Source organism: Panthera leo, chromosome D3 (genome assembly GCF_018350215.1).
Source record: "Panthera leo isolate Ple1 chromosome D3, P.leo_Ple1_pat1.1, whole genome shotgun sequence".
NCBI lineage: Eukaryota > Metazoa > Chordata > Mammalia > Carnivora > Felidae > Panthera > Panthera leo.
Genome location: NC_056690.1, coordinates 34,293,031 through 34,308,234, shown reverse-complemented (window position 1 = coordinate 34,308,234; position 15,204 = coordinate 34,293,031). Strand labels below are relative to the sequence as shown.

The following is a 15,204-nucleotide window of genomic DNA, read 5'->3' as shown; positions in this document are numbered from 1 at the left end:
AGTGTGGAAGATGCATGCTATTTGTAAAATTTTATTGATAAAGTCAATGTTGTGTTACTTCAAATTTGTCTAATTTATATTTGCACAAAATGTAGCCACACAAATGTATTCTTTTGCAACAGTATTAAATTATTACAGTTGAAGGCTAAAGTCATCTTTACAGGTATATCTTTGGGATGTAGTTTTAAAAAGAACATTTTCAGGATGAAATTAGGTTGTCTGCAAGCAGGCTAATAAAATATACAGTAGGACTCTACTAAGCCGATTTGGTAAATTGGTTTCAACTTTCATTCAAAGATAACTATCAGAGTAAGTTCTACATCTTTTCTCTTCTTACAAGTATTATTTATCAAAACAATTGTGTTGGTTAAAGGGGATTTTAAAAATCTGTTACTAAGCCCATTAATGCTGCAGATGTTTCTAGCTTTACTGTGCTCTGAACTCTTGGGAAACACTGCCTAACTTTGTGTACAAAATAATGAGAGGTATCACTTTTATGTGGAAAGTTCAGTTATGAAGGCAGCATGTTGCCGGAGTCTGGCTCTGTACCAAAAGTAGCAAATCACTGCTGTTTGGATGGCCCGCGGCTCTAAACGCCTGTGCGAGTGGCGCCACCGTGTGTCTACTAGGGAGAAGTACAAGACCACCTCAAGGAGGCAATGAACTGGGAAAGTCTCTGTACGGTGCCCTTACTGCATCTGGCAGGGATGTTTCCTTCTCAGCCATTTGGCAACTTCTGTCAGTCGTATCTAATAAACTCCCCAATTTTTCAACGATTAGTGAAATTTCCAAACGCTAACAGATATGTAGTAAAACGTGCTCCGATTTTTTTTCCTTCAGAAATATTTGAACGTCTATAATTGATCCATGCGCCTAAGTGGGTGTATTGTGTGAGTTGTTATTAAACGACTACAAAACAGGTTCCATTTTTAAGTCCACCAGAGTGGCTCGGGTATAGATTTTGGAGTCTCACGGTTCTGGGTCCAAGTTCTGCCTTCCCATTTACTGATTGTGTGATCTTAGGCAAGTTACTTAGCTTCTCTGAGCCTCAGTTTCCTCATATGTGAAATGGGATCGTTATCGTGCTTCTGAGGTGGTGCACATGAAATGCTTTGTAGGGTTTTGGGCAGATTTTAGTTGTCCTATTGAGCCGTTTGTCTCTCAGCTGCCAGGGACTGCCAGGGTGGGGGTCTTGGCGGCTGGCCTCCATCCGGAGCCTGCAGGGTCAGGCAATCCGGACAGAATCCACTGTCGGCACCGCCAACACCCACCTCCTCCCCACTGAGGCAGGGGCGACTGTGGCATCGTGGCTACATGGGAAGCTATGCTCCGGCTGAGGTCACACTGGTCTGCCGTCTTGTGCCGAGGTAAGAGGAACAGCACATAGGGTGTGTCTGTTTCCATTCTCACACCCTTGCCCTCTCGTTCTGTTTCTGGAATTCTTCTGAAGATATTAAGGCATTAACAATGATGCTTGCAACAGTTTCCTACCTATAAATCCATCTAGAAATCACCCCGGGGAGGAGCCACACCAAGGCTCTGGAGGAAGCAGCGTCTAAACGTCCTAACTCGTCTTTCTCTTCTTCCGCGGGAACGAGAGAATTGCAGAAGAGCGCTGAGTGAGCTCTGTTCTCCGTGCAGCCCTGTACTGGGTCCTGCAGAAGTCAGGGGCCCTGTCCCCCAAAGCTCACAGGTGAAGGGCAAAGGCAGATACTGCAAACCCTCAGACAATGCCAGATGGAGGCCCTGCAGCCACAGGGACAGGGAACAATTCACCAGTTAACCCCAGGTGTGCACATTGTGTGCCTCTTAAGGGTCAGGCATTGGTCTAAACACCAGCAAACAGGCAGTACAAAGAAAGCCAGCCACACAAGGCTTAACTTCCACCAGGAGAGATGAACAATAAACAAAAATCTTCATAAAACAAGAAAATGACATCAGGTAGGGAGACAACAGATGCTCTGGGGGGAAAGTAGGGCAATGCTGAGGACTAAAAGTGTGGGTTTCTTATTTTTCTTTTTAAAAATTTTTTTTAATGTTTATTTATTTCCGAGGCAGAGAGACACAGAGCATGAGTGGGGGAGGGGCAGAGAGAGAGGGAGACACAGAATCTGAAGCAGGCTCCAGGCTCTGAGCTGTCAGCACAGAGCCTGATGCGAGGCTTGAACTCACGGACCGCGAGATCATGACCTGAGCCGAAGTCGGCCGCTTGACTGACTGAGCCACCCAGGCACCACCAAGGGACATTGAGCATATGAAGGGGTCCAGGAGAGGAGGTGAGAGATGCCCCGGAAGGAGGCGAGGCAGCAGGTGAGTCGAAGGCAAAGGCCACGATGGCAACCTTTGCTTGGGTGCTGGAAGCAGCTGCTGTGATATCAAGAATTATTTTCTTGGGGTATACCACCAGATTTAGCTTGATAGACTACACTCTTTCACCTTTCCTCAGTTGGTCCAGTCTTTTCATTTTTGGCTCACCCAAGCTGGCTTCCCTAATATCCCTCCCTCAAGCCCTCTTTCAACCCTAATGTAGGAAAGGATTGGTGGAGGCGGGGAGGGAAGAAGAAGGTAGAATATTTGTGTACCCCCATTTACTGTCCCTGTTCTCCCTCCTCTTGCTCCCTTTCCTGTGAAGGAGAGTTAGCATGTACTTACACACCTTCCCTAGTCAAAGGTCTTTGGGAACATAGAACCCTCAGATGCCATGGGGATGTCCTAGCCTTCTTTCTTTTTTCCATTCTGTCTTTGTCGCTACTTAACAAAAGTAGGTTTAATATTTGTGTCCTCTCATAGACCACAAGTTCCACGTGGGCAGGCATTATGTCTTGATAGGGTTTAGAACAGGCTGCCCCTAAATATGGCACCTTGGCTTAGTGAAAACTTTAAGATGAAGAAATTCGAGAAACAGCAGGTGCAGGATGTCTCTCTGACCTCGCCCTTCTCTGCTGGAGCAGGTCATAAGACCCTGCAGGAGAGGGAAACGTTTTTCTCAACTCTCTTGGAATCTCTGGCTGGGTCTGCAAATTAAACAGACAAAGATTAACAGGAGAAAAGCCTACAGGTATATTTCATGTAAGTTTTACATGGCATGGGAGCCCTCATAAGGAAACAAAGACCCCAAGATCCAGACCTGTGTACTTTTATCCTAGGTTCAGTGAAGAGTGGAATATGACAGGTTAAGGAGCAGAAAGTAAGGGTATTAAACTGGTGGACGCTTAGCAAAGCCTGTTTGTTCAGCTTCTTCTCCTCCATCTTTGGAGATAAGGATGTTGTTTTCCTCCAGGTGTAGGGAGGCAGCTCTCACGTGAGGGTTTTATGACCTGTTTTCAGAGCAGAAGGGCGGTGGGCAGAGGAATTCAGAGTGATCTTCCTGCTTGTACTGTTTTCTCAAACTTCCTCAGCTTAAAACATTCAATACGCCAAGGTGACATATTTTGAGGATCATGTCCTGAACCCATCAGCCCTCCTATGAGATGTGCCCTCCTTATACCTGGAAAAGAGGACCTTCCTTATCTCAGAAGATGCAGGGATGCTGAGGGGACCCTGAATGATTAGTCCTTGCTAAGCTTCCCTCTGTTTACTACCCTTCACTCATACCCTTTGTCCTATTACGTTTTCCCACAACTTTCCTTTCCTTCATCAAATCTAGCATCACATTCAGGTTTACCCACTTTTGCACGTCTTCATTTCCTTGGGAAGGCTCTTGTGTCCTGTGAAACTTCCATTAAGCAAATCTGTATGCTTTCCTCCTGTTGATCTGTCTTTCCAGTCTAATTTACAGTGCCCCAGTTGGAGACTCTAAGTTGGGTAGAGGAAGATATTTCTTTCTCCCCTATGTTCCCTTGCTTACAGTTGTATCCTGTGGGTGTGGGCACAGTGCCTTGTGCAGAGTGGGTGCTCAGAAAATGTTTAATAAATGAATGTGTGAACAAGGGAGAATGAGGAGAAGCCTTTTGGTGCAGAAAAACTTCTGGGACAGTCAAATGGTTTCAGAGGTTGATAATGCTGGGTGGATGTTAGGTCTAATTTCCCTTAAAAATGTAAGACTTTCCTGTTTTCTGATAAAGGCCCCAGTTCTCTTATACTGAACCAGTCATTCCGGAGCTGTGGTGAACTGGAAGTCAAGGTCACAATATTTTGCAACTCCTTTATTTCCCCACCTTTTGAATCTGGACTTGCCTTGTGACTTGCTTTAACCAATGAAAGCTGCGGAGGTGATTTTGAGTTGGTCCCAGAAGGCCTAGATTTCCACTTCCCCCCCCTTGGAATGCTGTGCCTTCATATAGGGAAGCCCAGGCTAGATAATGGGATGGTGGCGGGAAGCCCCATGTGTGGGTGGTACTTATACCCAAGAAGCTAAGTAAGGAAGTGAGGATAGATGAGAGGGGTTCACTGGAGAAAAGGCGGACTATTCGGGAACTGATACAGATAATTGGTAGATGGGCTGATGAGGCCAAATGCAAGATCTCTCTTCAATTGCTATTTCCTATTACACAAGAAGTTAAGAGTTGGCAGGCAGGCAGGCAGGACGATTGTGTTGGAATTTTGAGGAGAAAGAGGGTGTCAACAGCCATCCAAGTGAGTGGGTGAGTAATTTGACAGGAAAATAAAGAACAATTGCTTAGCAGCACCAAAGATCTCCTTGATGCTTATGATCATTAGAATGAGTAATGTTGGCATGCTGGTTTGTTTTTTTTCTCCAGCCACATTTCCTTGCTCCAGAGCAGTTCCAGAGTAGGTAGAGAGTTGGGGGTTTTCTAGACAAGGAGAGAGGAGAAAGGGACGGCCATGGAGGTTGAGGTTTAGCTACCAAAGAGTAGCTAAAATGATGGAACACAGAATCTATGCTGGGTAAAGAGGGGGAGATGAGTAAGAGTAGAAGGATAGGAAAAGGTGAGCGTTCTGTTGAAGGTGAAAAATTCCTGGCACGAGGAAAGGTGATGTGGAATGGCAGGAGGAGGTTAAGTGGAGGTTAAGTACGCAGTTACGAGTAATTAGTAAGGTCAAGAGTATGATCCTGGGAATGGGTGGATGAGTTGGTAGGGTTAGAAGCTGAGAGGCTGCCTAGGCATTGCAAGAATCGTCTTTGTGGATATTGGAATCACCGTGAATTAGCAATTGAGCCAAGGGTGTTACTGGCTATTATTTCCGTTTGAACATTGCAAGCGATCCTAACTCCGTTTCATTCAGAGCACTCACCGTAGTTTGTAGCGGCTGGATGATTATTTGACAGTAACCAGGACGGACAGTCTGTTTTGCTTACTGACTGACGTATAGTTGGCGCTCAAAAGGCAGGATGAGTGAATGAATACTCTTTCAGCTACGGGACAAATGTAGTAAATTATAGCACCAACGTATTTTCACATGAAGAGAAAAGCAAGTCTCCGCGAGGGCGGGGTTTTTTGTCTGTTGTACCCCCTGCTGAGTTCCTGGTGCTTGGAACAGTGCCTGGCACATATTAGATGTTCAATAATCATCGAACGAACGCCGGAACGAAACAACCACCGTCAGTGCCCACGGCGCCTGCGCTAGAAGCGCAAGGCTCACGCGAACCCTGGCACTCTGCGCCTGCGCGTTGTGTGCCTACGCTGCCTCTAAACGCCCCGCCCCCAGCCTGCTTCGCCGCATTAGGTTTGAGCCCTACAGGCCCCTGTAGCAGCCGGGCTGCCGCGTCGTCCCGGTTTTCCCCTCGGCGTTCCCACGCCTCCTCAGCCGGGCTCTCGCCCTCCACGTCAGGGCCCGGACCTTCGAGATGGCGGCTCAGAAGATAAATGAGGGGCTGGAGCACCTCGCCAAAGCAGAGAAATAGTGAGTGAGAGACACTGACGTGGGCCGCTGTCCCGGCCGTGGGTCGGTGCCCCCACCCCCGCCCGGTCCTGGCACCTGGGAGTTGGAGGGAGGGCGCGGGGGAGCGAGCGAGGAAGGCAGCGGCCTCCCGGAGGGGCTGCGGCCTGGGCGGGGCCTGCTTCTCCTCCGGAAGCGGACTTGGTCCCCCTTGCCGGAAGTCGTCTCCTCTGTGTTTTGGGGTCGGTGGGCTGGAGGCTGTGCAGCTGCTTCTGTTCTGGGCTCTCTGGACTGGATGATTGACTTAGGAGACCGTCTTGTGCACTGTAGTTTAGCAGCGTCCGTGGCCTCTAGCTATTAGATGCCTGCAGCACCTCTCCTCCCTGTTCGAGCCGACGAAACTGACCCCCTGGGAGATAAAATCGCCTTCTTGACAACCAGCACTCTAAAGTAGAGTTGAGAAAGGAGCTACAGATGTACCCTGAAAACTCCGCAGTTGTCTCTTGTGTCCCAATATACGGTTTTTGGGGGTTGAGCTTCCTTAGTCATTTTATGTGTTCGCCCAGCTTCTGAGATGGTACTAAGTAGGCACCCAACAGACATTTGCGGAACTGAACTGATTCGTCCAGTCCTTGAACACTCTCCTCCTCCTCCGTGTCATTACTGCAACGAATTTTTGTCTAGCAGTTCTAGAACATGAAAAAGTCTACATGGTGCCGTGTGGCAGATGCTTCACATACCTGATCTGAGATCTTTACAACTTTGGACGTGCAGAATCTCATTTTACAGAAGAAGAGGCGAGGCTTGGAGAAGCTTTATGGTGACTTGCCCGAAGCTGTACGGTTGAAAGGTGGCAGCGCCAGTTTTTGAACAGTGGGAAAATTCAAGATCTTTCTGTTGTACCATATCACTGCTTCCAGGCAGTGTGTAAGGTACTGGAAATGACCACAACAGTCTTGCTTTCTACTGAGAGCAAACAAAAGTATCATTAGAAAAGTGTGTGTACTACGGACCAGAATAAAGCTGTGTTAACTTTGCTTTGTAGCACAGGGAGAGAAGTTTATTCTGCCTGGGGAAATTTAGGAAGATTTCCCAGAGGTGATTTCTGAGCAGGGCCCAGAAAATAAGTTTTTAGATGGAGGGAAAATCCTGTGAGACAGAATTTATGCACAGGATGTAGTCTGAGCACAGCCCTGAAAATATGCTGGGAGAATAGTTAATGTAGAGTAGTTGTAGTGCCAGGGGATGAGCTAGAGCAGAGAATTTGGGGTCGGACTTTGTAGGGGCTGCCCCTCTGATGGTCCTGAACCTTAGCTCTTCTAGGGATCATATAAGGAGTGGGACGTGTTTAGGTTTATTTTTGGCAAAAGAGGTGTGGCAGCAACATGGAGAATGGGCAGGGAGAGAGAAAAGTGAGAACTTTGGCCTATTCAGTAAGCAAACATCTGCAGAGTTGTCCTGTGTATCTGTCCCAGCCACTGGGGTTATTGAGGTAATGAAAAGTGGTCCTTTGCTCAGGAGCCTAGACTTCACAGGTGGGCATATAAGTCAGATATTAAATGCTAGAATAGAGGTACGCAGTGGTTTCAGTGGATATACAAAGTAAGGAAAAGTTACTATCCTCGGGGTGGGGGAAATGGAAGAAGAGAGCAGGCAGGAAAGGTGACTTTCCCATGACAGGTTAGTAGACTTGACCAGGGTCCAAATTAAAGTAACTGTGCAGGGGGCAGGATTGGGCAACATCTGTCAGACAGAATTGGCAATCTTTAATGACTTGACTGGAGTGAAAAGCTTGACAAGAGTCAAGGTTTCAGAGAGTTTGGAGAGATGAAGTGGAAGAGAGATCTTCAGCTATTGACTCTTCTCTTTTTTTTAATTAAAAAAAATTTTTAATTAAAACGATTTTTTTTAATTAATTAATTAATTTATTTATTGAGAGAGAGAGAGAGAGAGAGAGAATCCTGAAAGGATTCTGCAGTCACAGCACGGAGCCCAATGAGGGCTCAGTCTCAGGGACCAAGAAATCATCACCTAAGCCAAGGTCAAGAATCAGATGCTTAACTGACTGGGCCACCCAGGCACCCTTCTTTATTGACTCTTTGGACCAAAATATCAAAAACACTAACAGGTAGAGCCATTAAATTAACCAGTGTGCCTTCTCTCTTTCTTATTAGAGGTATTTAGTTGACTGGGGATGATTTGCTGTATTTTTAAATCTCTAGTTCTTTCCATGTGTAGCACATGAGACAATACATTCATATCGTGTTTGGGTCGGGATTTAAGAAATTACGTGAGTATACAGAATATAACGAACCCTTTAGGGTAGGGTGAAGGATTAGAATTTTGCCTTAATAGAGTACTTCTCTAGTGTTGTGGATTAGACTGCAATTTAAACATTTTATTTTTCTGAGCAATAATATTCTTGGTGAGCTTAAAAAATTGCTCACACATTTGGATCTTATAGCACTAAATACGCAAACACAAATGTTAAACACGCTTATTTGGCAAAAAATATTGCTTAAAAGTTAGGGCTGACAAAATAAACATGTATTTCTGAGGGCTCTTGGGGATTCCCCCGTCTTTCAGTTAAGGTGCTCCTTTGAAGCACCTTACAGTGTTCTGTGTAAGTAGACTTTCCTTATTGAATTGAAATTTAGAAACTAAAATGACATTTATTTAGCAGTTCTTATGCACACCCAAGTTTGACAGTCACTTTACTTTAGTGACTTTAAAGTGTTACTTTAAAGTTACTTCAAAGTGTAACTCTGAGCTTATTTTAAAATAAAAAAGGAATAAAATATTGAAGAAAGGGCAAGTAAGGTAAGGACTCAAAATTGATGGTCCTTTGCTTTGGTATCTAAAGAACCAGTGGTCATCCTCGAATAGCTTCTGTTGTTTTCATAACATCCTCATCTTTCTTGTTATCCTCCCTGTTCACTGGTGTGAGTTCTCAACCCGTGGTGCTGACTCCCTGTGTTGTTCCTCTGAATGTTTGCATTCTGTAGTCTTTCTGCTCATTCTCTAAGATATCCCTAGGGGATCTTACCTAGGCCCCTGGTGTGGCATAAGCCAGTGGCTCCTTAGTTAATACCTCTAGCCCCTCCTGAGCTTCAGCCTCATGAATCCAACTGCTTACTTGATGCTGTGCTGCAGAGGGTCTCAAGCGTTAATGCACCTCACGGTTTGTTATACTGTGATTGCTGCTGCCAGCCTGGGGTTTCTGGTTCTGTAGGTCTGGGGCAGGATGAGTTAGTATTTCTAGCATGCTTTCTGGCAGTGCTGATCTGGGGACCCCACACTGAGAATTTCTGCTGTATGTGGATGTTATACCAACATTTCAAAAGAAGGAAATCCACATCTATGATAGTGAAAGGGAAAATGGCGAGGTTGTAGTTCATTGTGAAAAAATTCGGGTAGAGGTGGGCAAGATGGGGACTTTGTACCTGGTGGCTTCCCCATGTTGTTGTTGGTGTTTTGTTTTGTTTTTAATATGAAATTCATTGTCAGATTGGTTTCCATACAACACCTAGTGCTCATCCCAACAGGTGCCCTCCTCAATGCCCATCACCCGATTTCCTCTCCACCCTACCCCCCCATCAACCCTCACTTTATTCTCAGTATTTAAGAGTCTCTTATGGTTTGCCTCCTTCCCTCTCTGTAACTTTTTTTTTCCCCCCTTCTCCTCCCTGCTGGTCTTCTGTTGAGTTTCTCAGGATCCACATATGAGTGAAAACATATGGTATCTGTCTTTCTCTGTATGACTTATTTCACTTAGCATCACACTCTCCAGTTCCATCCACGTTGCTACAAAAGGCCAGATTTCATTCTTTCTCATTGCCATGTAGTATTCCATTGTGTATATATACCTCAATTTCTTTATCCATTCATCAGGTGATGGACATTTAGGCTCTTTCCATAATTTGGCTATTGTTGAAAGTGCTGCTGTAAACATTGGGGTACAAGTGCCCTGATGCATCAGCACTCCTGTATCCCTTGGGTAAATTCCTAGCAGTGCTATTGCTGGGTCATAGGGTAGGTCTATTTTTAATTTTTTGAGGAACCTCCACACTGTTTTCCAGAGCGGCTGCGCCAGTTTGCATTCCCACCAACAGTGCCAGAGGGTTCCTGTTTCTCCACATCCTCATCAGCATCTATAGTCTCCTGATTTGTTCATTTTAGCCACTCTGACCGGTGTGAGGTGGTATCTCAGTGTGGTTTTGATTTGTATTTCCCTGATGAGGAGTGACGTTGAGCATCTTTTCATGTGCCTGTTGGCCATCTGGATGTCTTCTTTAGAGAAGTGTCTATTCGTGTCTTCTGCCCATTTCTTCACTGGATTATGTTTTTTGGGTGTGGAGTTTGGTGAGCTCTTTATAGATTTTGGATACTAGCCCTTTATCTGATATGTCATTTGCAAATATCTTTTCCCATTCCGTCGGTTGCCTTTTAGTTTTGTTGATTGTTTCCTTTGCACTGCAGAAGCTTTTTATCTTGATGAGGTCCCAATAGTTCATTTTTGCTTTTAATTCCCTTGCATTTGGAGATATGTCAAGAAATTGTTGCGGCTGAGGTCAGAGAGGTTTTTTCCTGCTTTCTCCTCTAGCGTTCTGATGGTTTCCCCTGTCTCACATTCAGGTCCTTCATCCATTTTGAGTTTATTTTTGTGAATGGTGTAAGAAAGTGGTCTAGTTTCATTCTTCTGCATGTTGCTGTCCAGATCTCCCAGCACCATTTGTTAGAGACTGCCTTTTTTCCATTGGATATTCTTTCCTGCTTTGTCAAAGGTTAGTTGGCCATACTTTTGTGGGTCCAATTCTGGAGTCTGTATTCTATTCCATTGGTCTATGTGTCTGTTTTTGTGCCAATACCATGCTGTCTTGATGATTACAGCTTTGTAGTAGAGGCTAAAGTCTGGGATTGTGATGCCTCCTGCTTTGGTCTTCTTTAATATCACTTTGGCTATTCAGGGTCTTTTGTAGTTCCATACAAACTTTAAGATTGCTTGTTCTAGCTTCAAGAATGCTGGTGCAATTTTGATTGGGATTGCATTGAATGTGTAGATTGCTTTGGGTAGTGTTGACATTTTAACAATATTTATTCTTCCAATCCATGAGCATGGAATGTTTTTCCATTTCTTTGTGTCTTCTTCAGTTTCCTTCATAAGCTTTCTATAGTTTTCAGCATACAGATCTTTTACATCTTTGGTTAGGTTTATTCCTAGGTATTTTATGCTTCTTGGTGCAATTGTGAATGGGATCAGTTCCTTTATTTGTCTTTCTGTTGCTTCATTATTAGTGTATGAGAATGCAACTGATTTCTGTACATTGATTTTGTATCCTGCGACTGCTGAATTCATGTGTCAGTTCTAGGAGACTTTTGGTGGAGTCTCTCGGGTTTTCCATGTATAATATCATGTCATCTGCAAAAAGTGAAAGCTTGACTTCATCTTTGCCAATTTTGATGCCTTTGATTTCCTTTTGTTATCTGATTGCTGATGCCAGAACTTCCAACACTATGTTAAACAACAGCGGTGAGAGTGGACATCCCTGTCGTGTTCCTGATCTCAGGGGGAAAGCTCTCAGTTTTTCCCCATTGAGGACGATAATAGCTTTTCATAAATGACTTTTATGATGTTTAAGTATGTTCCTTCTATCCCGACTTTCTGGAGGGTTTTTATTAAGAAAGGATGCTGAATTTTGTCAAATGCTTTTTCTGCATCGATTGACAGGATCATATGGTTCTTATCTTTTCTTTTATTAATGTGATGTATCAACATTGATTGATTTGTGAATGTTGAACCAGCCCTGCAGCCCAGGAATGAATCCCACTTGATCATGGTGAATAATTCTTTTTATATGCTGTTGAATTCGATTTGCTAGTATCTTGTTGAGAATTTTTGCATCCATATTCATCAGGGATATTGGCCTGTGGTTCTCTTTTTTTGCTGGGTCTCTGTCTGGTTTGGGAATCAAAGTAATGCTGGCTTCATAGAATGAGTCTGGAAGTTTTCCTTCCCTTTCTATTTTTTGGAACAGCTTGAGAAGGATAGGTATTTACCTCTGCTTTAAATGTCTGGTAGAATTCCCCAGGGAAGCCATCTGGTCCTGGATTCTTATTTGTTGGGAGATTTTTTTTTTCTTTTAATGTTTATTTATTTTTGACAGAGAGAGAGAAAGAGAGAGAGAGAGCGAGCGAGCGCATGAGTGGGGGAGGGGCAGAGAGAGAGAGGGAGACACAGAATTCGAAGCAGGCTCCAAGCTGTCAGCACAGAGCCTGACGCAGGGCTCTAACTCATGGACCACAAGTGAGAACATGACCTGAGCCAAAGTCAGACGCTCAACTGACTGAGCCACCCAGGTGCCCCAAGGGAGATTTTTGATAACTGATTCAATTTCTTCACTGGTTCTGGGTCTGTTCAAATTTTCTATTTCTTCCTGTTTGAGTTTTGGAAGTGTGTGGGTGTTTAGGAATTTGTCCATTTCTTCCAGGTTGCCCAGTTTGTTGGCATATAGTTTTTCATAGTATTCCCTGATAATTGCTTGTATTTCTGAGGGATTGGTTGTAATAACTCCATTTTCATTCGTGACTTTATGTATTTGTATTCTCTCTCTTTTCTTTTCAAGAAGCCTGGCTAGAGGTTTATCAATTTTGTTTTTTGTCAAAAAAAACCAACTCTTGGTTTCATTGATCTGCTCTACTGTTTTTTTAGATTCTATATTGTTTATTTCTGCTCTCATCTTTATTATTTCTCTTCTTCTGCTGGGTTTAGGCTGTCTTTGCTGTTCTGCTTCTATTTCCTTTAGGTGTGCTGTTAGATTTTGTATTTGGGATTTTTCTAGTTTCTTGAGATAGGCCTGGATTGCAATGTATTTTCCTCTCAGGACTGCCTTCGCTGCATCCCAAAGCGTTTGGATTGTTGTATTTTTATTTTCATTTGTTTCCATATATTTTTTAATTTCTTCTCTAATTGCCTCGTTGACCCATTCATTCTTTAGTAGGATGTTCTTTAACCTCCATGCTTTTGGAGGTTTTCCAGACTTTTTCTTGTGGTGGATTTCAAGTTTCATAGCATTGTGGTCTGAAAGTGTGCATGGTATGATCTCAATTCTTTTATACTTATGAAGGGCTGTTTTATGACACAGTATGTGATCTGTCTTGGAGAATGTTCCATGTGCACTCAAGAAGAAAGTGTATTCTGTTGCTTTGGGATGCAGACTTCTAAATATATCTGTCAAGTCCATCTGATCCAATATATCATTCAGGGCCCTTGTTTCTTTATTTATTCTCTGTCTAGATGTTCTATCCATTGTTGTAAGTGGAGTATTAAAGTCTCTTGCAATTAACCACATTCTTATCAATAAGGTTGCTTATGTTTGTGATTAATTGTTTTATATATTTGGGGGCTTCTGAATTCGGTGCATAGACATTTATAATTGTTAGGTCTTCCTGATGGATAGACCCTGTAATTATTATATAATGCCCTTCTTCATCTCTTGTTACAGCCTTTCATTTAAAGTCTAGTTTGTCTGATATAAGTATGACTATTCCAGCTTTCTTTTGACTTCCAGTAGCATGATAGATAGTTCTCCATCCCCCCACTTTCAATCTGAAGGTGTCCTCAGGTCTAAAATGAGTCTCTTGTAAACAGCAAATAGATGGGTCTTGTTTTTTTACCCATTCTGATACCCTATGTCTTTTGGTTGGAGCATTTGGTCCATTACATTCAATATTATTATTGAAAGATACGGGTTTAGAGTCATTGTGATATCTGTAGGTTTCATGCTTGTACTGGTGTCTCTGGTACTTTGTGGTCCTTGCAACCTTTTACTCACAGAGTCCCCTTTAGGATCTTTTGTAGGGCTGGTTTAGTGGTGATGAATTCCTTCAGTTATTGTATGTTTGGGAAAACCTTTATCTCTCCTTCTATTCTGAATGACAGACTTGCTGGGTAAAGGATTCTTGGCTGCATGTTTTTTCTGTTCATCACATTGAAAATTTCCTGCCATTCCTTTCTGGCCTGCCAGGTTTCAGTAGATAGGTCTGTTACTACTCTTATGTGTCTGTCTTTGTATGTTAAGGCCCATTTATCCCTAGCTGCTTTCAGAATTCTCTCTTTATCCTTGTATTTTGCCAGTTTCACTATGATATGTCCTGCAGAAGATCGATTCAGGTTATGTCTGAAGGGAGTTCTCTGTGCCTCTTGGGTTTCAGTGCCTGTTTCCTTCCCCAGATCAGGGCAGTTCTCAGCTATGATTTGTTCTAGTACACCTTCAGCCCCTTTCTCTCTCTCTCTTCTGGAATTCCTGTGATATGGATATTGTTCCGTTTGATTGCATCACTTAGTTCTCTAATTCTCCCCCTCGTACTCCTGGATTTTTTTATATTTCTCCTTTTCTAAGCTTCCTCTTTTTCCATAATTTTATCTTCTAATTCACCTATTCTCTCCTCTGCCTCTTTAGTGTGCACTATGGCCGCCTCCATTTTATTTTGCACCTCATTTATTGCATTTTTTAATTCATCATGATTAGTTTTTAGTCCCTTGATCTCTGTAGCAATAGATTCTCTGCTGTCCTCTATGCTTTTTTCAAGCCCAGGGATTAATTTTATGACTATTACTCTAAATTCTTGTTCTGTTACATTGCTTAAGTCAGTTTTGATCAATTCGTTAGTTGTCGCTATTTCCTGGAATTTCTTTTGAGGAGAATTCTTCTGTTTTGCCATTTTGGCTAGTTTTCTGTCCCTTATGCGTTTTAAAAGCTTGTTGTGTGCTCTGCACCTGTGAGCACTGCTATATTAAAGGAGGGTCATACACTGTCCAGGGCCTGGCCCTTCAGGAGGTGTTTTTCTGTGTTACTTGATCTCTATTTTCGTGTCCTTGGTTATTTTATTACCCTACTGGTAGTAATAATTTGGACCCTCCACCAGGTGTGCTTGGATTTGTTCCTTGGAGCAGCCCAAGAAGGCAGCTGGGTAAGAAGATAAATGCCGGTTTGTTTGTTTGTTTTAATGTTTGTTTATTTTTGAGAGAGGGAGAGCATGAGCAGCGGAGGGGCAGAGAGAGAGGGAGACAGAATCCAAAGCATGCTCCAGGCTCTGAGCTGTCAGCACAGGCCTGACATGGGGCTCGAACCCACGAACTGTGAGATCATGACCTGATCAAGTTGGACACTTAACCGATTGAGCCGCCCAGGCACCCTGTTGTTAGTTTTTTAAAATCACCTATACAGTTATTAAAGCAGGGTTCTGACTTACACATGTAGTTGGTAACTTGTGTCTTCATTTCATTTTAGCCTGAAAACTGGTTTTTTAAAATGGAAGCCAGATTATGACAGTGCCGCTTCTGAATATGGAAAAGCAGGTATGTGTGACCGTAGCCTTGTAACTCCAACATGTAATCTTAACATAGGCTGGTAACTTCTCGGC

General features: G+C 43.4%; 1 protein-coding gene across 3 annotated transcripts in view; it reads left to right on the top strand.

The window, feature by feature from the left end:
* Positions 1-1,596: 1,596 nt before the first annotated feature.
* Positions 1,597-15,204, top strand: part of NAPG (NSF attachment protein gamma) — a 32,518-nt gene continuing 18,910 nt past the window's right edge. Inside the window, exons 1-2 of one of the 3 annotated variants that reach the window (XM_042911641.1) lie at positions 1,597-1,789; positions 15,072-15,139. In XM_042911641.1, coding sequence (XP_042767575.1) covers positions 1,731-1,789; positions 15,072-15,139 — 127 coding nt within the window. In that variant the 5' untranslated portion in view covers positions 1,597-1,730. Of the gene's footprint in view, positions 1,790-5,651; positions 5,806-15,071; positions 15,140-15,204 lie in introns of those variants that run through there. The other 2 variants (XM_042911638.1, XM_042911640.1) reach the window with 2 other exon arrangements.